This window comes from Micromys minutus (genome assembly GCF_963924665.1).
Source record: "Micromys minutus genome assembly, chromosome: 1".
Classification (NCBI taxonomy): Eukaryota; Metazoa; Chordata; class Mammalia; order Rodentia; family Muridae; genus Micromys; species Micromys minutus.
Genome location: NC_137969.1, coordinates 98,626,728 through 98,648,109, shown reverse-complemented (window position 1 = coordinate 98,648,109; position 21,382 = coordinate 98,626,728). Strand labels below are relative to the sequence as shown.

Genomic DNA, 21,382 nt, shown 5'->3' with positions numbered 1-21,382 from the left:
CTTGTCACTAAACAGCAGGTTCACGGCTGACAATGGGGCCTGCTTTTTTTTTTTTTAATAAATGTGGCAACAAGGAAGCATGTACTTTGTTGCCTGTCAAGTACTCACTACAGTGGCTGGCACATGACAAATGCCCAAACCACCAGCAAACAGTGGTGTCTACTTGTGCTCCTGCGGGGCTACATGTGGGAACAGTGCTCTTGGGGATCGGGTAAGCTCCTTTAGAAAGTCTGAGCCCTGTTTTAAGGTGCACCCTCTTGGCGGAATCAGTCACAAACGAAGCCCCTTCCCAGTCATGAGACAATCTACACCTAGCACCGGCCTGGTTAAGAAAGGGTTCTGGCACTGGAAGCTAGGGACGTATCGCTCCAGTTTGAGCTGGAAGTGGTTGTGGCTACTCCTAAGACTCAGACCTGACCTGGTTGGACTTCATCAGACCCCCATGGAAAGATCTGGTTGTTTTTTGAGATGCAGTTTATATACCCCTGGCTGGCTTTTCTATCACAGGGCTCTACCAGCTCCTGCCTCCAAGTTCCAGTTAAAGGCATGGGCCACCACAGGTGGCATAGAAGAGATGCTGCACACAGGTCCACGCTCCGTACAGAGCTTCGTACTCCTTCCTGCGTCTACTTGCCCTTCTAGACAGAAGCTCACCAAGGAAATACCAGGAGGCTTCTGTGCTTTTAAGCACATTTAGATGATATCACATGTGCCCATGAAGCAGAGTATGTCTGTTTCACTGAGGTGTCTTGAGTGCCAGATCCTGGGACCTTGGTTAGTGACAAAGTAATGTAGGGGGTTGACAAAGTCGGACCAGCAGAGGGTCCATGGCTTGAGTTTAATCTGCAGAACCCAGCCACAAACCAGAGACAGATGGGGCCCAGGACGGATCTAGCCTCAAGTGCAAGGTTTTGGTCTCTGCATCATCGGCTTAACTTCAGTGTGGCTTTGGGTGTATTCTCTTCCCTCTCTCGGAGATGGGACTGACACCCAAACCGCTCGGGAGTCTCGAAGCTTCCTACACGGATTCACCACCCCCCCAGGGCCAGCAGATGTCTGACCTGCTTGCCGGGGTACAGGGGCTGTCAGGGAGCTTCCGGGATGTAAGATGGCTGCACCCCATGTCCTAGGGATACTGGCCTGGGGCTCACAGGCACAGTGACGCGAAACATGGCCAGGCACAACAGCTTAACGTTTTACTAAAATCGATTCACACAAATTTCAAACAGCAAATATAATAAGGACAACAGATCCAGTTGTCTTTTTTAACATTTTTTTCATTTTCAAATCTATCATTAAGACAAAAAGTAAACAAAAGTTAGGTCTGTTGCAAATTTTCTGATTTTTCTTCTGAGGGGGGGAAACGTTATAGTAAAAAGAACGCCACTGGATGTACAGTAAAGCACCACACACACATTACAAACGAGGCTTCCTGCTGCTGCGACACGGGGGGGGGGGGGTGACCGTCTCCCCACTGCTCTGTGCTCATCGGGACTTCATTAAAGTAAAACTATAAAATCTCCTAGGTTAACTAAGTCAGACACGGTCTGGAACGCAGTGCTTAACAAGGACAATGCTGGCTATCAGTGCTAACAGAAAACATTTTAGAAGGCCGAAAACAATCAAACCGGAAACCAAAACCTCATTTTCCCTAGATGAGCAGAACTGAAAAGGAAAGGAGCCCCACCTCCCGGTAAGAGCCAAGGGGATTTTTTTTTCTTTTTTCTTTCTTTCCGGTTGGAGGTGGGGGGGTGGGCACAGCACGTGCTGGCTCTAGGGACCACTGGCCTAGTTGGCATCCAGCTTGGCCATTTCCTGCACATAGATGCCTATGCTCTCACTGTCAAAAAGCACAAAGTACACAGTTTTGATGGAGGAGGACATGGTGGACACGAAGTAGCTGGAGATGGCCTTCAGGATGAGCTGGGCCGCTGTCTGCTTCGGGAACCCGTTCCTGTAGGAGAGAACACAGTGGTTAGCTACAGTGAATCCACCTCAGGCCTCCCCTGCAGGGTCCTCACACTGGGCAGATGCTTACAGGGTGTGAAGAAAGCCCTCTTTTACAAAGGAAGGGCAAGCTTTATTAGGGAACTGTCGTGTACAGTTGGCACTTGGGAGTAAACTCTACACGGTGACCTCCCTAGTCTCAGAGCACAGTTACCTCGGGTGTCTCCTTGCCTTGTCTTGAGGCGGACTGGCTCTGACACTAGGGGAAAGAAGAGCAGATGGCCAGCAAGGTTACTGTTACTCTGTGGTATCAGAGTATCTGTTGTAGGGACAAGAAGCCAAGCTCACCCTTGGACACTTCTCAGAACTCTTGAGAGCTCCAGCCGGATGGCTTTGGTGGGGCTCCCCAGCAGGTCACTGCTGACTGATTTGACATCTATGATCTGCTTGCTGTGAGTTCATTTCCACTCGCTCGCCCTCTCCACTGGGCTTCCTGAGCTGGTTTTGGCTGGGTGTTGTGTGACACAGCTTGGTTTGATGTTTGCAGTCTCCGCTCACTGTGCTCCTGTCTGCTTGCTGCGTGCTTAACAAGCCCAGCTCATTCACAACCAAAAGTACTGCAGTGGGAGGTCATCCAGACAAAGCCATCCAGCACTCACAGGACAAGGGGCAGGCAATATAACCAGGCATCTGTGAGCACAGGAAGAGTGATGCAACCCTGAGGGGGAGGTAGGACCCAGGGGACATTCTGCACAGTGGCCAGCAAGAATTGAGAATGCTGAACGATGAGTGGTCAAGGTGCATGAGCTCCTGCTGCTTTTCCCATGGTCCCTGGAACCAGCCCAACATGGCCACGGGGTCTGAGTAGCTCTGACCTCCAGTTGCACAGCACTCTTACTGTCATGGAAGTAAGGGCTGTGGGTCCAGAGACCGTTTCCAAACTGCACCCGCTGGTGTTACAGCAGAGGACAAGGTGACGGCTATGGTGCAGAGCGGAATTCCGGGACAAGTGTCAGCAACCTTGACTTCAGGTTATCACTGAAGCCTCCGTGTCAGTCTCCTGACACTGGTGTGTGAATATCGATGTCACAAGGGGCTCAGAGTGTGAACTCAGGACTTGGAAGCTTAGCATGGATGGGTGCACGTGTACCTGAGCCAGTTCCTGGTCAGTACTGTACATGCACTTACAGAGTGGCCTGGCCTGCTGGGAATAAAGCACACCTGGAGCAGCTTCCACATTTATGCCCCTGCCCACCGAAGCCTACAGTCCTGAGCCTGCCTGCCATTTTGGCTGGTCCTCTCTGGGTTGACAATGTGTTCGCAGCACACCTGGCCTCCTGCACTGTGCCTGTGACACCCACCCACCCGGGAAGCCACACTCTCCACAGATGCCAGTGCTCAAGGTGACATACTGCCGCAGGAAAAAGCTCTTGCAGCCCGCTTTCACCTCAGAGACCTATGCTGAACATTCCTAGAGGGCCATTGTAGGGTGTGACACATGCCCAGGGCCTCTCTACACACAGCTCAGCTCGGAGTTCCAGACAGTCTGGTTTCTTGGCGGAATGAGTCTGGTGGTGTGGCCAAGCTGTAGGACAGCAGAGGTGTGAAGTCAGTGCTACAGTGAGGTGCCAGGCGGCTGGCACAGTTGCCTTGATCCTCTCAGGCAGAGTATTACAGAATGCAGGCTGGGTGGGAACTGCGTTGTTGTAAAGAGCACATCCCAATGGTGCAGCCCACAGCCAGCTGTGTGTGTCCCGCTGGAGCCCCGCACTTGGGCCCAAAGAGCAGGGAGGCTGCTGGGGCAGATAGACCTCAGTCTGTGGGCATAGCCTGGACAGATGGGCTCTGACAAGTGGGAGGAGCTATTCTCTGCATGGGAGGGTTCAGCCCATACTCCACCAGAGCCATGCTCAGCCTGTCCTGCACACCAGGCCAGACTCCACACCACACCCAGAGCTTCTGCCCTCCGGCCTTCAGCCACTCTCACTGGGAGCCACGTTTATGTGTAGGCAGCAGGGCAGGAGTCCATAATCTATAGACTCTCAGCGTGCAGGGGTTGGGGGAAGGGAGGGTGAGAGGTACCTTAGCCTGCTGCTGGGGGAATGGGAGCCCTGGGGAGAAGCAGAAAGCAAGATGGGCATTTTTTCTTCTGCTGCTGAGCTGGGTCCCAAATGCTCCTAGCTGCCCTAGTGATGAAATAGATGTATAAGATGCTGACTCGGCAGCCATACCTGCTCCCTAAAGGTGAGGGCAGCTGTAGCCACACAGTCCCTTGGCTATCCCATCATAGGTGACCGGAATACATGCCCCGCCCCGGGGCAGAGACTGGGCAGCTGAAAGCCTCAGGCTTCTGTGTCTGTGCTCTGCACTAGCCTGGTTAAGTCAGAGGGCTGGACAAGATGTGTCTTAGGTAGCAGTGTGTGGCCCAGGCCCACTAGAGATAATCGGATTCCCAGGATCATTGTAAAGGTGGGAGACTATTCCCCCCAGACCCTCAGACAGCTAGGACTGAATGACTATTGACATCTTAGTCATTGCAAGCATTGTAAGCAATGATGGTTTCAGGTTGCCAGAGAGCTGCCAATCAGTGTATGGTGCCCAGCTGTGCTGAAGGCTGCAGACCTGGACACTTGCACAGACAGAAGTGATGTTCAGATGGGAACCAAGGCAGTGCCTGTGCTTAGAAGCCTGTGGGGTCTTTCCAAGTCTCTGCAGTCTTCTCTAACTTGGGTGGACATCAAAGACTCAGGACTTGGAGCTTCTGCTCTGGAGTTTAGATTCGGGTTCCGGACGTACTTATGCAGGATGGACTGGTTTCCTCAAGTACAACAGGAATTTTCTGAATGTGTGCTGGTGAGGGAGTAATGCCATTACAGCCACCTGTGCTCCCCCTCCTCTCACCTGTGCTCCCCCAGACTCTCCTCCTCTCACCTGTGCTCCCCCAGACTCACTTCCTCTCACCTGTGCTCCCCCAGACTCCCCTCCTCTCACCTGTGCTTCCCCCAGACTCCCCTCCTCTCACCTGTGCTCCCCCAGACTCCCCTCCTCTCACCTGTGCTCCCCCAGACTCCCCTCCTCTCACCTGTGCTTCCCCCAGACTCCCCTCCTCTCACCTGTGCTCCCCCAGACTCCCCTCCTCTCACCTGTGCTTCCCCCAGACTCCCCTCCTCTCACCTGTGCTCCCCCAGACTCCCCTCCTCTCACCTGTGCTCCCCCAGACTCCCCTCCTCTCACCTGTGCTTCCCCCAGACTCCCCTCCTCTCACCTGTGCTCCCTTAGACTTCCTTCCTCTCACCTGTGCTTCCCCCAGACTCCCCTCCTCTCACCTGTGCTCCCAGACTTCCCTCCTCTCACCTGTGCTTCCCCCAGATTCCCCTCCTCACCCGTGCTCCCTCAGACTCCCCTCCTCTCACCAGTGCTCCCCAAGACTCTCTTCCTCACCTGTGATTCCCCAGACTCTCCTCCTCTCACCTGTGCTCCCCCAGACTCCCCTCCTCTCACCTGTGCTTCCCCCAGACTCCCCTCCTCTCACCTGTGCTCCCCCAGACTCCCCTCCTCTCACCTGTGCTCCCCCAGACTCCCCTCCTCTCACCTGTGCTTCCCCCAGACTCCCCTCCTCTCACCTGTGCTCCCCCAGACTCCCCTCCTCTCACCTGTGCTCCCCCAGACTCCCCTCCTCTCACCTGTGCTTCCCCCAGACTCCCCTCCTCTCACCTGTGCTCCCCCAGACTCCCCTCCTCTCACCTGTGCTCCCCCAGACTCCCCTCCTCTCACCTGTGCTCCCCCAGACTCCCCTCCTCTCACCTGTGCTTCCCCCAGACTCCCCTCCTCTCACCTGTGCTCCCCCAGACTCCCCTCCTCTCACCTGTGCTTCCCCCAGACTCCCCTCCTCTCACCTGTGCTCCCAGACTTCCCTCCTCTCACCTGTGCTTCCCCCAGATTCCCCTCCTCACCCGTGCTCCCTCAGACTCCCCTCCTCTCACCAGTGCTCCCCAAGACTCTCTTCCTCACCTGTGATTCCCCAGACTCTCCTCCTCTCACCTGTGCTCCCCCAGATTCCCCTCCTCTCACCTGTGCTCCCTCAGACTCCCCTCCTCACCTGTGCTCCCCCAGACTCCCCTCCTCTCACCTGTGCTCCCCCAGACTCTCCTCCTCTCACCTGTGCTCCCCCAGACTCCCCTCCTCTCACCTGTGCTCCCCCAGACTCCACTCCTCTCACCTGTGCTCCCCCAGACTCCACTCCTCTCACCTGTGCTCCCCCAGACTCCCCTCCTCTCACCTGTGCTCCCCCAGACTCCCCAGCTCTCACTGGTGGCCTTTGTTCACAGCACCTTAAGTTCCTTGTTCAGTGCTGTCCCCTGTTCTACCAGCTCTGGGCCATGCCTGGCATACACTAAAGTCATGGGAGCTTCCCTTGGGTCAGTCCTGCTGTGTCTGGAACACCCTTTCTCCACATCTGGCCCCACTTTCCTAGGCTAATGCAAAGAGCTCTCAGGGGCTCTGGACAGTAGGGTTCACAAGGGCTATATCTGGAGTAGGCTCCAGCTCCTCTGGTCTGCAGAGTCCTCCCCTATGTAGGTCTTGCTAAGCCTCATCACCTCTGGGAGAAGAAGGGCCATTGTGAGGAACAGGCCAGCTGGTGACCCCTGATCTAAGTCAGAGCAACATCCCATCGATAGACAAGTCTAGGCAGCTGTGTTGGAGGGAGAAGAGGAGAGCTTCAAGATAATGTGGGACACGGCTATCACTTGTGTTAGGATTAGATCTCTATGTCATGCTGGTTACTCCTGGCCTTCACCGTGTTCCCACATCCTCTGTGGCATTAGAATGACATTGTGAAACTGCCTGAGGCTAAGGCTACTTCTTGTAGAGAAGTCAAAAGCACTGACGCTCAAGATGTTCCCTAGGATGGTGGTGGCCGTTTACCACAGCTAGAGTTCAGCAGCAGGGAGCAAGGATGGTGGTGGCCATTTACCATGGCTAGAGGTCACCAGTAGGGAGCAGTCTCTCCCTTCCAGCCCTCCAAAAAGCTGCACCCTCAGGGTGGGTTCTGTTCTCTTCTTCCCTTCTAAAAGGATGCTGGGTAGGCAGCTGCTGTGCTGCCTTGGAAGCTCAGGCAACACTGAGATATACCACACTTCCCTGGAAAGTCTGAAACAGTGGGCGTGTAGGCAAGGATGCTAGGCATGGAGAACGCACAAGCAGCATGCAGCAGGTCCAGCCTGCTTCACAGTACAAGCTTTGAACCTGGAAGCAAGCTCTCGTCCCACCAAGGATGAGCTGTGGAGCCTCGGGACAAGTCTTAACCCTCTAAACGTGGCTCTTTGACCTCGGAAGGAAGTTGACAGTACTGCTGGGTGACAGTAGAAAATGGATACTGGCACCGTCCACTCTGTGAAGCAGGAGCAGCTGTCCTTCTATGCTCAGAAGGCTGAGGCAGGCTTCCTCCAAGCCCCACCCATACACATTCCGAATGCTGCCCCAAGTGGGGTCCCTTTATTTCTCCTGTCTCACAGCACAAGGTGTGTATTAACATCTTGACCAAAGCCTCTGGCCAAAGGCTTGGGGCAGCAGAAACAGGCCATTGCCCCTGGGGGCCATCAGCAGTCCCTCTGGGGAATGTCCCGGCTCCTCCCTTTGTTTGCATTCCACTGTGACTTCTGTGCCAGAGACACTGCATGCCACAAACAAGCCATTTCATTCCCCTCTCAGCCCTGTGATTTACTGGCTGGCCTAATCTAATCCCATTCTTTCCCCTTGAGAGCAAGGGCAGCTGTCTGCAGGGCTGCAGGATGAGGTCTGCCGGGCAGATGTGGCCCGGGAAGCTAGCACATGTGCTGCCCTTGGCATTCCGCCCTTTAAAAGCTTCCCACTGATTATTTTTAAAAACTTTTACTCCATGAAAAATGTAAATAAGTTTGTAATAACAGATGTTCTTTTATGAGAATTACTTTTATGCTTCAATTAAGAATTTCCCAATAGCCATATGAAAGAGCGTGAAATTATTACCTCCAATAAAGGTTCTATGGCCCTGCTCTTCAGAAGCACCTTTCATCAGGGCACATCAAAGTCATCCAAAGCATTAATTAACAGAGCCTCAGAACCATCTGTGAAGAAGGATAGACCCCCACGGCCTCGCTTATTAAGGAAGGACCAGAACAGAGAGACCAATTCATTTACCAGAGGTCACACAGCACAGCAACATAATACCGAAGGACAGACCTTCTTCTATGGGAGGCAGGAGCATTAAGTATGGCTGTTTAAATTCTGGTCCAGAAGCACTGTTAAAAAATGGTCTTGAATCTACTTTGGGAGGGGTCCTGGCACCTATACCACATCCAGTTTTATGACAAGTTCTGGAGCACAAGCAGACACTTGTCTTTGCAGATACTTGCACAGAAAAGGAAAGGTCGCTGGGAAGGTTCAACTGTCTGTTCTCATGACACAGGGTGGGGTCTTATGCTGTAGCCAGTTTGCTCTCAGACCTGAAGCCATCCTCCTGTTCCAGTCTTCCCAGGGCTGGTCTTACAGATCAGCTACTATACACAGCTTTCCTCGTCTAGGCGTGATGTTGTGGAGATGTGCAGTCAGTGGAGACTCCTACCCACTTCTCCAGGACTCCCAGCTCTCCTGGCTGCTGGGCTGAGCTCCTGCTGTAGTGTGGCACCTGCAGAGTGAGCTGGCAGGTGTGAACAGGCTGCAGGTATGGGCAGGCTGAAGGCATAGGTGTGAGCTTTCATGTCTGCTCAGGAATCCTTCAGGTTCATCTATATTTACATGGTTGGGCTCATTTTGGTCTTTCATCCAGAGGTCCAAGGAAGACTACGTATACAAACAACACTGGAGCGAGGGACCTCTGGCAACGAAGCCTACGGTGTTAAACACTGTAGGCTAGGAAGAGAAAGAGAGAGAATCTTCCACAGCTCCTGGCCTGGGAGGGATGGGTTCCCTCTGCCACCACAGTCAGGAACAGCAAAAGGCTCCAGAGAAACAGAGTCAACAACAGCAGAAGACCTGACCATGGTGGGGCCTGGAGGTGTGAGATCTCAGTGTGGCCCGCAAGGGAGCAGAGGCCTCTGTCCTCCATAGCTCTTGTGAGAACATAAGAGAGTGTTGGCCTGTGGGCCAGAGACTGACTGAAAGGACTTGCTTTCCTTACCATGTCCTGCCTGGGATAGAGGAGGGATAGAAGCCTCCAGCTGGGATGGGCTTCCTAGGGAAGTCAGGACCCCATCTGGACACACCACCCACCAGCGCAGACCCACAGGTAGAGCTTCTTGGGATCTCATGCTGGCAGCTAGAGCCTCAGCCCAGCAGAGCCTTCCCACGCTGTGGCCAAGAAGATGCAATCTCCAACACTCTCTGAGGCAGCAGTGCCCCACTGCAGAGTGGAGCTCTGAGAACACTCACTGCAAGAACATTACCTCCGACAGTGACCTTGAGAGGCTGCCCCAGGAATGGCCATGCCTACTTTTCAGAGTGAGGTTCCTTTCTAGGCCATGGATCAGCTAGTGTATGATGGAGTCAACACTTGACGTCAGCTGAGCTCAGCGTTGCCCAAAACAGACCCGAGGAATGGTCTACAACTAGGTCTGACCTCTACACTCAGTTGCAGGACTATACGGTCCGCGTTTTGGTCCTCTGTCTGATTTCCAAGGGTGGGTCTCCTAAGTCCACCTAGGGTACATGATGAGCAGGAAGGAGCTAGGCAGGACGTAGCCCTAAGTGCTCATTCAGCCCCGCCTTGTATACAGACCTCAGCAACAGGCCTTTTGTTCACCTACACTCATGGGATGGGAGACAACACATTCTAGGGAATAAAAGCAAACTGGATTGAGGGCTATTGTGGTCTGAGCAAAAATGGCCCCCACAGGCACATAGAGAGTGACACTCTGAAGTGTCACGTTGGGAGAACTTTCAGGTTTCAAAAGCTCAAGCCAGACCCAGTGACTCACTCTATGTTCCTGCTACCTGCCAGTCCAGATGTACAGCTTCCTCTCCAGCACCATGTCTGCCTGTGTGCCACTATGATGCCCACCATGATGATAATGGACTAAACCTTTAAAGTATAAGGCAGCCCTAGTTCAATGTTTTCCTTTGTAAGAACATGGTCATGGTGTCTCTTTACAGCAGTATAAACCCTGCTTAAGACAGAGTCCATACATGGACTGGGGCGCTTCTGGGATCAGCCTGACCATGTGGCTTCTCGTTGGCAGAATGAGGACTTTGGACTGGAAAAGGAGCTGAATGCTTTAAGTGGGGCTCAGTGGGCCTTCTAGTAGAAACAGGAAAGACAGTGGTGCTGAGGGTGATTTGAATTGTGGGAGCCCGGCTCAAGAAGTTTCTGAGAAGAATGTTAATATGTGGCTTAGAGACTATTCTTGTAATATTTTGGTGAAGAATGAGGCTGGTCTCTACCCTTGTCCAAAAGATCTTCCTAGGGCTAAAAGGAAGACTGACAGCTTTGGCAGAGATTTCCAGACAGCCTAGTATTGACTGTGTCTCTTGGTTATTAGTGGCCAGTCTTCTACAGATCTATAATAAAAAGGAGCAAGCTGAGTAAGGGAAGATACAAAATGTCCACTTTGAGGAGAAAAGGGGCACCAGGAAGTGTGAACAGATTAAAGACAAACCTGATGCAAAGTGGAATAAAGGGAGCGGTGACCTCAGAGCAAGACCCCACCCAGCTAAGCTGCCAACTTGTGGAAAGGAATTAAGAGCTTAGGGCCAGGCATGGTGACGCACAACCTAATCTCATCACTAGGAAGGCAGAGGGTGGCTGATGTCTGAGTTTAAAGCCAGACTGGTCTACAGGGGAAGTTCCATGACAGCCAAGCTTAGACAATGAAGGAGACCACTGAAAAACAGAGAGCTGGTGAAAATATCTTTGAACAAGGGGCCATGATCCAGCCCAGCAGCAGCAGAACTTGGCAGCTTTAACCACACGGTTCTGACTTTAGAGTCAAAGACACAAGAAAGGGGTTGAGAAATCTCCCTCTGAGGCCAGGTGTGGGTGGGGCAGGGGTGTCCCTGCATGGAGGTCTAGAGAGGCCATTTTGTGAAGCTGTAAAGGTGAAACCTGGATTACCTTGGTAGACCCAAAATGCTGGAGATGCCAGAGCCATGGGACACCTGCTGAGGAGAGCCACTAACAGGGAGTGGAACCAGCCCATGGAGAGGAGTGGGTGCTACTGTCAACAAAGTCAGCAAAGCAGAGAGGAGTTTAAGAGCTGAAAAACACTTTGGCATCAGACATGGAAATGTAGTTTGGAGTCTGCCCTGCTGGAATGAATGTATTCTGCATCATGATCTGGTTACGAGACTATGGGAGTCAGGAACTATATTAAACTATGGTTGTTTGAATAAAAATGACTGCCATAGGCTCACAGGGAGTGGCACTATTAGGAAGAAGTGTGTCACTGCAGGATGGGCTTTGAGGTCTCAGATGCTCAAGCCAGGCCCAGTGTCTCTCTCTCTCTCTCTTCCTGCTGCTGCCTATGCAGATGAAGTCTCAGCTCCCCTCCAGCCCTATGTCTGCCTGTGTACTTCCATGCTTCTTGCCATGATGATAACGGAATCTAAGCCAGCCCCAGCTAAACGTTTTTCTTTATAAAAGCTGCTTTGGTCAGGGCGTCTCTTCACAGCAAGAGAAACCCTAGTTTAGACAAAGGTCTTGTGCAAAAGTGTGTATGGCATCCAAGGTTCTTTTACGGTCCCTGCATTCCTGCTCCTGTTTGAGCCCACCTGTGTCCTAGTGACCCTTCAAGACCCTCTGTCATTTGTCTGTAGACCCCTGTGGTGACACCTGCTGTCACAAAGACTTAGATATTTCTGACTTTTCATCAGCCCTCCATCATTTTAAAAATGCATGTGTCTGTGTACGCTACCTGTAGAGTAGATAGTTGTCTACAGAGGCTAAGAGCACATTACTCCGGAGCTCGAGTTACAGACAGCTGTAAGGCACGCAAGGTGGATGCTGGAAACTCTGAAAGGGCAGGTGCCCCTAGCTGAGCCAACTCTGCAGCCCTGGCACACCACGGTTCACCTTGGCATTCTTTGGACTGTGCTTCTGGCAGAAGCAAGTCTTAGATGCAGCCTCAGCATCAAGTGACAGCTCTGTACTTGGGGCCATGACTGCAGCAATGCACCCGTAGCTGACATGGCTGCTGTGCCCGTGCCCATACCTGCCACTGCCGATGGAGGGGAAGGCGATGGATTTCAGCTTTCTGTCGTCGGCTAGGGCCAAGCAGTTTTTCACCGTCTTCTCTAGAAGTTCTTCACATTTGTCTGCACCCCAGACTGGACTATTACAGTGGATCACAAACTTGGCAGGGAGGCCATGGCCTGCACTAACAGCAGCTGGAAAGGACAAGAAGGAGCATGTGTCACAGAGGCTAAACTCACACCTACTCTTCCACTCTCGTGACGCCCTGGCCACCTCTGTGGCCTGTGTCCGAGACTGCGGCACTCAGTTCACTGATACCCAGGGGCTGTGGATGACTGTCAGTGGGCTGCTCTGCTTCAGAAGTATGGTGTGCTCCACAGAGTGCACCTCACACACCTGCTCCACTGATTGCTAGTCAGTACCTGGGATGGACCTCTGACCCAAGTCAAGATGGCCTGGCTATGTGACCTGATCCTGCCCATGGTGGCAAAACAAAATGGCCTCTGTAGGGGGCAGCTCTTTCCTTTCTTGCAGGACAGGCCAGTTTCAGCCACACATCTCCATGACTGTCTGCTTCTCCCTTGTCAGCTCTGTCACACACATGAGCTGTAAGTAGCCTGCCCATCCAGTCCCTGGGGCAGTTCTGGGGCCAGTGCACCACAGGAACTACTACATGAAGACATTCGAGATCTTGGTTTCCTTGAGTGTCAGAACCTGGGTTTTTTGTTTAATAATCGGCACTGCCCCAGCATTATCATTAAGGCTGTGGCATGGAGACACCCTGTTGATGGCACCATCAACAGCTGTGCGGTGGTGCTCACTAGGTTCACATGCTTTGGGCTAAAGGGCTGACATGAACCCTGTGCTCAGTGGACTGGAATAAAACTTAGTAACAAACCGACTCTTGGCTAGTACATACTTGGTTCTCCTGACACTTTTCAAACTACTACAAGCCAGGTGTAATGCCAGCACCCGAGCCCAGAAGTTTGAGACTTAGGTTGACAACAAAAACCTAAAATAACTTAGAATCAAGACCAAAACAATGTCATTAAAACTAGCAAGAATAATTTGAACCATTCTAACAGCCTTCCCCAGTCATAGCTCTGGGCGTACTGGGCTGCCTCCTCCATCAGACTGTATTATGCGACAGGAGTCACTGGTGGGCCAACAGTGGGCACGTGGGTAGGGGCTGCCAGTAGCCCTTGTTGGAGAGTCATCTTTCTCTGTGTCTACCCTAACACAAGGCTGGCTGTGGGTGGGACTGCCTGAAAGAACTTTCTCATTGGTGCTCTGTCCACTGTACCCCTTATAGGAAAACAGAATCATGGCACTGGTCAAAGTTCACATTTTATTACTACAGTCCCCCAATACTAGCCTAGGCTGCAAGGAACACTTCATCACTGGGTGAGGCTGGCTGTGTTTGTTTTCTGAGAGGACCTGTGTAGACATTATGATTACTAATGTCCACATTTAGTCAAGATTTACTTTTAAAACCAAAGGCCTTAACAAATCAGCCATACTGGATTGCAGAGTAAGAAAGAAAAAAGCAGACAAGTCTGAAATGAGGAAGGGGTTGTACATCTGTCTTCATGCAGAGCAGGTGTCCCTTCCCATGATGGACTCAGGAAGCCCTGTTCTTCAAGCATGCTAACCACAAAAGTAAGATCCATCCCCGAACTTGAGCCCAACTTCCAGGTTCTGCACGTTCCCCCACAGACATGCCAGTCTTGTTTATCCCTCTCTAACTAAGAACGGTGGTAACGGCACAGAAGAGATGGATGTTTATGTTTCCCATTAAAAGAAGAGCTGGCTGAAGATGGCTTACCAGCAGGCTTGCAGGGCTCAGCCTCACCCTCAATTGTCCCTGGCTCTCAGATCTGTCAAATGTTGCTTCTGCAAATCCTTTGAATTTGAGATTGAGACACCAGGCAGACAGGAGCTACTGAGTAACTTTAAGATTCGAAGGCAGTTTTTATAAGCCTTCAGTGCTGCTGACTATGTGTGGGCTGCATTCTGTGTTCTGAGTGGTCACGTTCACCGGGCTTCTACCTTGCAGACAACGGCACTGCTACAACCCTCAGCTCCTCCCCAGCACTGCGCACGCCACACCAGATGAGCACCGCCCCCTTTCCACCTTACCTCCAGCTACTTCCAAGGGCCCGTTCTTTTTTCGAAGTTCCAGAACGGCTTCTACAAACTCCTTGCCACCCTTCTTCTCCAGTGTGTTTCCTAGGCAAGGGCAGGGCAGGGTCAGAGTGCCACCCGGTCTGCGGCACACAGATACTCCACATGTCACGTCATTACAAACTTTAAGTGGCACAAGACTGCAAAACAGGACCTACGCCTTGGCTGGTCAGGTTGGGAAAACAGAGAAAGGATTTGCCCTCGGCCAGTGGCCACTAGGCACTACTGTTCTCTCTGGCTACTTTTGCTGCCCCGACTCAGGGTGTAACTCAGGTGGGGGATGCCAGAGATTTGAAGGAGGCATCTGCTCTTGACAGACATGTCTGGCCTGCATTGTGTGCATGGGCAGGAGAAAGCAGGCGACATTCACTTCCAATGGGCCTGCTGAGGTTTTTCTTATCTTGGGGAGAAGCCCCAGAGAAGGAGGTCTGTGAGTGAGTAGCACGTGCTCCCCACACCAGGCAGCCAGCACTCCTGGAAGGAGGTCAAGGAGAGGACGCTCCCGTTTGGCCACCTACGGGCCAGCATTGCATGCTTAGTTCCTATTTTGCAGCTTTGGTGTCATATGTGAAATAAAGGAAACAAAGAAAAATGGATTCAGACAATATTCTCTTAATTACATTCATGATTCGGAATTGTTTTAGGAACAGGAGAGAGACATCAGAAGCAGAGCTTAGAGATGAAGTGGTCCTGCGCAAGGCTTAGGAAGGGTGGCTGGCTGCCTGGGCTGGTTTCTAAACGGCCTCTCTGAGCCCAGGAGACGTGCTCTGAGAGCCACGCTGAGCAGCACCTTTGGGGACTCTGGGCTCCACAGCTCACATGGGCCACGAGCAGCTTGTCTCTGCTGTGCAATGGCATCAAGTCACGTTCGGCCAAACAGAGTTCTTTCCTTCTTTAAGCTCTGGTTCCTCAGTTCTGTGAATTTTTAAAAATCCTTTTCCTCAAAAAGGATGAAATACTCCCCTTAGGATTCACCATTTATCTTGGAAAGTCTAATCATACCTGGGTTGGTCAAAGTCTATTGGAATGAACCAGCCCAGGTCAGAACTGTCTTAGCAAAACCTGTCTCATGTGCATGCATGCTCCTCACAGGGGAATTAACCCCAATAAGTGTCTGGAAGCAAAAGGCAATCCTCTGGGCACTGTCACAGGTAAGACAGAGCCACCACTGTCACTGCAGAAAGCCCACAGTGAGTGGATGAGTATGGGGAGCAGTCCCCTGCCCAGGAGCAGTTCCTCGGCTAAGCGAGGCCTGGGCCTTGGATTCCAGCCGTGGGAGCCTCTGTCCTCAACAGCACTGCATGCTCCTGCATTTTCACTGCCCTGACAGCAGCAGGAGCTTTTATGCCAGGTGTCCCCAAGTCATCTCCAGAGGCTCTCACCTGCTGCTACTGAAAATCTGCACTAACTTCAGCACCGTAGTGGCAGCTGAATGTACCATGTGTCTCGGGATGCTCTGGCCCCTCAGACATTAGTACGGCCCGGATGTGAGACCCCGATAGAGGTTCACTCGAAATATCCATGCAGCCAAGGAAAAGGGAGTGTGGGGTCCAAACCAACTAGTTTGTTGGTTTAGTCTTCCCTTTAAGACATTTGAAGAGGGGACGGGTATTCCACTGGCTACTGCCTGTGGCTCACATTTTCTGTCAAATCTACTCTTAGGTAAGAACTGGGCAATTTGAAAAGTCAGTGCTTCGCTTGCAAAGATCACTGACTCCCTCTTGAGATATAAAGTATTTCCTAAGGAAATAGGCTGCGTCGTAATTAAAGGTGTTTTAGCTTAGGAATAGTGTTTACTTTAAAATTTTTACTTATAATTAAATATTGCTTTAATTAGAAGTGAAGCTGCAAGCTAAAAATACACTTAATGCATTTCTCAAACTTAGAAACTGAACCCTAGGTCACAGGCAATCAACCCAGTCAGGACTTGACTCCTACACACACATGTATGCACATGTTCATGTAGACACACGTGTACTTTTTAACAAGAAACAGGCCCGTTTTCAACCGTATTGTCAACACTCTTGCTTTTTAGGCTCAACTTCGGGGTTAATCATAAAGCAATTGGCTGATTCGCCCCCAAGCATAAACATGTGTTACTCCCATGAGAACAAGAACATTATTTCATGCTCAGAAAGCAGGCATAAGTATCAGTATTCAAAACAGCCTAAGCAAAACTTTAGGCTTGGACAAATGTCAGGCTCAGCCTGTGGTCTATTTCACTGTTAGAAAGAACTGTTGATGGTAGAAGTTAATCACTGGGCTAGGCATTCCTGCACTCGAATCCCTTCTTCCAGCAGTCAGGACTCAGGAATTCACACGAAAATGCAAAGTGCAGCCATTTCTCCCTAGCTTCCTCTTTTCCCTTCTCTCACATCAAAGTGGGAGCTGGAGCCAATTGGGGCCATACATGAATCTGGATTATTACGGTTTTGGGATTGTACAGGTTTCTGAGGTCAGTACTAGTTTGGACTGGATCTCGAGGCAGAGAAAGCAGAGGTGGGCTTTGGAAGACTGGATTCCCACCTGGCACAGTCTTTCCTCTTACTGAGGTTTCTAGCTGTGACAGGGATGTGTGCTATGTCCTTGTTCCCATGCTGTGGCCCACACTGCTAATGAGCCACAAAAGATAGCAATCTCTGGGTATTGGGATAAGGTGCCAGCATTGTCATTATCCAGTCTGGGGAGGACTGGGCTCTTTGTGGGGGCCACAGCTCTCTCACCCCCTAGCTGGCTGTAACACTGTCTCAAAACTTCTATCTCTTCCCATATATGTGGCCAGCTCTGCTAAACAGGAGCCTTTTCACATGGCCAGCAGCTCTCTGGGCCTGACTGAGATACTTTGCCCAGGAGCTTCACAGATCTCCCTCCATCCACTGCCCTGGACACTTACGTCTTTCCCATCAAGTTTTATTAAGTTGAGAAAAGAAACATATTTCCTTAAGCTACCTTCTTAGGAGGAGGTTCTATGGCAGCAGGCTCTGACAGTGACACTGAACCACACTGGGCATTAGTCCTAAGCGATCTGTACCCAGAGCACAGGACTCAGGGAGGGCTTCCTGCAGGACTCATAGGATTGGGGGCTGGCTAGGAATGTCATTCTCTTTGGGACACTGTCAAGTCCCAGGACCTAGGCAAGAAGGTGTGCTGCCAATTTTTCACACAAGCCTCATTACCAAGTAGAGGAACTGAGGCATGGAGTAATTGCATGTTTTGGCCAGTAGCTAGTGAAGCTAGGATTCAGGGCCCTCCTAGCCAGGGAATGCCTGGGACATAACTGAGTACTGAGCCCACACAGTGGATCTGCAACTCCAGGACTCAGCAACCTGCCTCTTCATACCTCAGCCACACGGAACATGTGAACACACTGGACCCACAGAGGGCACCAGCTGCCAGGGGAGACCCAAGTGCTTCCTGAGTGTAGGACACTGTTTCTCAAGTGCTATCCAAGGACAGTTTATAAAATATACACCGCCAATCTGGCTGAAACCTCACGTGTGGGGACACATTTAGAAAGGGTACCCCTTATATGTATCTGATCTGTGAAGCCATTCACAGGAATACACATGATTCTGATATGGGGAAACTTGGGTGGGCACAACCTGTACACAGGTATGGAGGTGGCCCCGCCCACCTGTAACTGACACCTCGGGGAACCCAGTCTGCAACAAAGCCACACATTAGGGGGCAGAGAAAAAAAGGGGAGCCAGTCTCCAAACCAGAAGTGCCCAAGGGGCCGCTGCATGAAGCACAGGGCTAACGCCAGCCGTACTTCTCCAGTTCACAACTGGGGATGAAGGTCCCAGGAAGGTCAGGACGGCTGGAAGTATGAAATGAATGCAGCCTGCATAGCTGTCAAAGGATCAAGCTGTCTGCGCGGCCGACTGACCATGCACACACACACTCGGCAGCACCCAGCTCGGCATTACCTACTTCACCACCGGTGTAGAAGTCAGTGTTTGTCGGGTGAACGACAGCATCACTGTCGATCGAGGCAATGTCAGCCTGAACAACTTGCAACTATAACAGGTAAACAGATGTAGATCAACTGTGTTGGACCGAGACCCACGCACAGGCACATTCACTAAGGCCCCAATGGCGGGGCTGGCCTACCTGGTCGATTCCAACATTTGAGCCCAAGGGGCAATCAGTCCACGCAGTGTGCGCACATGTGGATGGGGGTGAGGACAGGAGGAGGAATATCAAATGTGACATGTTTAAATTAAACATTTGAAGGACAAGTCCAAAAAAAAAGAGAAACACACATATGAGATCATTTGCAAAGATCAAAAGAAAGAAAACAAGGAATGTCCCGCTTAACCCTGCAGAAGCCTATACAACACTGGCACCCCACTGAGAAGGCTACAAAAACATGGCATCTGCTTTGAAAAATGTGGACTGTCAGGCCAACCACAACAATGAGTTTCTCCATTCATCTGTAGCAGTCAACTTGTAACCTTTGATTTTTGTTACTTTTGTTTCCCTTCTGACAGCTCAAGAAACCAGCACAGACCTTTGTAGAGGGCGTATGATTTTCCCTGAGTGGGTGGAAAGATTTTTTTCCAGGCTTTTCTCTTTTTCCAGAGAATCCTTTACATACTTTGGACAGAACTGCTGCCATTTATAGCCTCTGCCCTTTTGTTTTACAGATGGCGGGCAGACTTCTGGACGAAGCAGGTGGGAAACAAATCCCAACCAGGTACTTCTGAGCTCCAGTCTGTTTTCAACACACTGCTGTGGTCTGTCTGTGTGGGTGGGAGTGGACTTCTGGATGAGAGTCCAGTCCCTGGTAGGACAAAAGCAGCTGCGGTTGGGGGCAGAAGGCACACAGAACATACCGGATGCCTGTGTGCCCTGGCAAGACTGTGTCCTGCAGGGGCATTTATGCCTTCAACTGATGGTTCCTCTCGTGAAATGATGAAACCACAGAGGTGGGACACCCGAGGGGACCTTTCAGCCTGTGCTCCTGTCTGTTCTTCTGACTAACAGCCTCCAGCCGCACAGTGCATGCAGATGGTGGGAGTCAGTCACATGCCACATGGTTAGGAAAGGTTAAGGGACAGGAGCTGGTAAATAATAAAGTACAGATCCATGATATGAAACTCAGCTGGCTTCCCTTCTTACACTTTGGGTGCCATTCTAACCAAAGCTTAAATGGAGAAACTGTTGTTTTGTTGTTACCTGAGTTTTTCAGCTTAAAAAGAAATAAAGAAAAAAGGAAAAGAAGAAAACAACAATACACACATTTTAAAATCCCTCCCACGAAACCAGCAGTCAGTCTGATCATTATGGAAGAGAATTTAGACGGTGATGTGTCTGCAATGCAGGGGAAGAAGCCAATCAGACTCAATGAGATATAAGAGACCATCTCCATTTGGTGAGGTCTGGAGTGAGTCAATATTTAAGGCCCACAATCAAAGGCCAATCAGGGATTGGAGATCTGCCTTGACCATGCTTAAATCCAGGCAAGCAAAGAGCCTAAATTCTGGGTTCCATAATTTTTCATCTGACATCTGGTGGTGCCAAACCCCATCCCCAATTACCTAGGTCATCTTTAAGGTCAATGTCAGCATTGGTAGGATTGATTATGGCCTCCACCTCAAAGCCGGCTAAATTACTGATTTCACTGTGAATAAGGTTCAGCTGAAAAGAAAAGCACGAGGTGGGAAATAACAGGAGAGCCGGCAAGTTGCAGAGGGTGAGAGCCCTGGGCATGGGCGAGGCAGTGGACACTCGCAGTGCACTGGGCATAGAGAGAGACTGGCAGCTGCTGGATAGTGTGGGTCTACTTCAGACAGAAGACTCCTGTGCCACAGGGTGCTGAGGGGAAGCAAGCTAGGCGGGCGCTTGGAACCTGCAGATGTTGCTTAGGGTGAAAAGGAGGCACAAGCCACACTGGCCTGGGAAGAAAGCTGGCAGCTCTCCTTTAGAGGAATTTGTAAGGATGAGGACCCAGAAGCACGATGCTCAGTGTGGGTAGGGGAGGGCACTAGGGCAAGAGAGAAACCCTACCTGGTTGTGTGGACACCTACAAAGTGCCATTGTTTGGCAAGTGTTTGTAGCTCTTTAAGACTGTTCTGATCACTGTGGCTGCTGGCTGACCCTCCCTGCTCCCGTCTTGGTCAGGAGTAGCAAAGAGCAAGAATGGTCTGTTGCCAGAACACTTAACTTTGTATGCCCGTGACTCACACAGTGCTGGAGCTCTGGTGACACCCGGGGAGGCACCCAAGCAGTTCTCCAGAAAGATAATGTGTCTTTTTAGAAAAGAATTTTCATCTCAATGGTCAGGTTGCACTGAGGCTGATGGCTGGCTTGTAAATATCTTGAGTTGTATCCGCCCTATCAACTGGGTCTTTCTCAAGAGCCACTGACCTTTCTCCACCTGTTGCTCTGTTGCCATGGCAAGCTCTGGTCACTAATAAGGAGCAGTGGGTGCTAGCTTCTGCTGTCCCACCCTGCCCCAGTCCCTCCTTTTCTTTAAGTACAGCTGTGGCCAAACTTGCACCTTCACAATCTGTCTTGTCATCAAGTTGCTCCTTCTTCAGTGACATCAATTGTGCCTTAAGCACACAGACCCACCTAGGCCTGACCCTGCAGGGGGGCAGCAGGACAGAGTCCTTGTCCTGGCACTCACCATGGGGGAGAGTGGTAGAATACAGGATGGCTCCTGGAAACGAAGCCCCAGGGTGCTGAACTTCTGGGGCCATTTTGGGATAAAGGGGGGAAAATGGAAAACTATATGCAAGAGAAATACACCCCCAAGCTTCTGATCCTTAAAAGCTGCTCGGTTTTCAAAGTCTAAAAGTCCTTTAGACTAAGAGTACTTCCTTGGGAGAAAGCAATGGTAGGGATGAATGTAGTCATTTGACCAAAGAAAGATTCAGAGACAGAAGAAATGCTGGGTTTCTGTGCATGGGCTTCCTCGCCCTAGCCCGTGACTGCAGGCCTTTCACATCCCTAACTTGGAAGAAGAAAGCCAACAGCTGCCCATCAGGGGCTCATGATCCTAGTGGCAGGTATACTGAGGAGTGCAGACCCTGGCTGTGCCTTCCTGCTGGGAGGAGGGTGAGAGCAGGGTGGGCTCCA

General features: G+C 51.2%; 1 protein-coding gene across 4 annotated transcripts in view; it reads right to left on the bottom strand.

Annotated features, from left to right (window-relative positions):
- Positions 1-1,183: 1,183 nt before the first annotated feature.
- Positions 1,184-21,382, bottom strand: part of MACROH2A1 (macroH2A.1 histone) — a 62,795-nt gene continuing 42,596 nt past the window's right edge. For 2 of the 4 annotated variants that reach the window (XM_080932640.1, XM_080932641.1), the window contains exons 6-9: positions 19,840-19,939; positions 14,252-14,341; positions 12,132-12,306; positions 1,184-1,954 (exon numbers count right to left, since the gene is read on the bottom strand). In XM_080932640.1, the coding sequence (XP_080788766.1) occupies positions 1,789-1,954; positions 12,132-12,306; positions 14,252-14,341; positions 19,840-19,939 (531 nt within the window). In that variant the 3' untranslated portion in view covers positions 1,184-1,788. Of the gene's footprint in view, positions 1,955-12,131; positions 12,307-14,251; positions 14,342-18,225; positions 18,317-19,839; positions 19,940-21,382 lie in introns of all 4 variants that reach the window. The other 2 variants (XM_080932642.1, XM_080932643.1) reach the window with 1 other exon arrangement.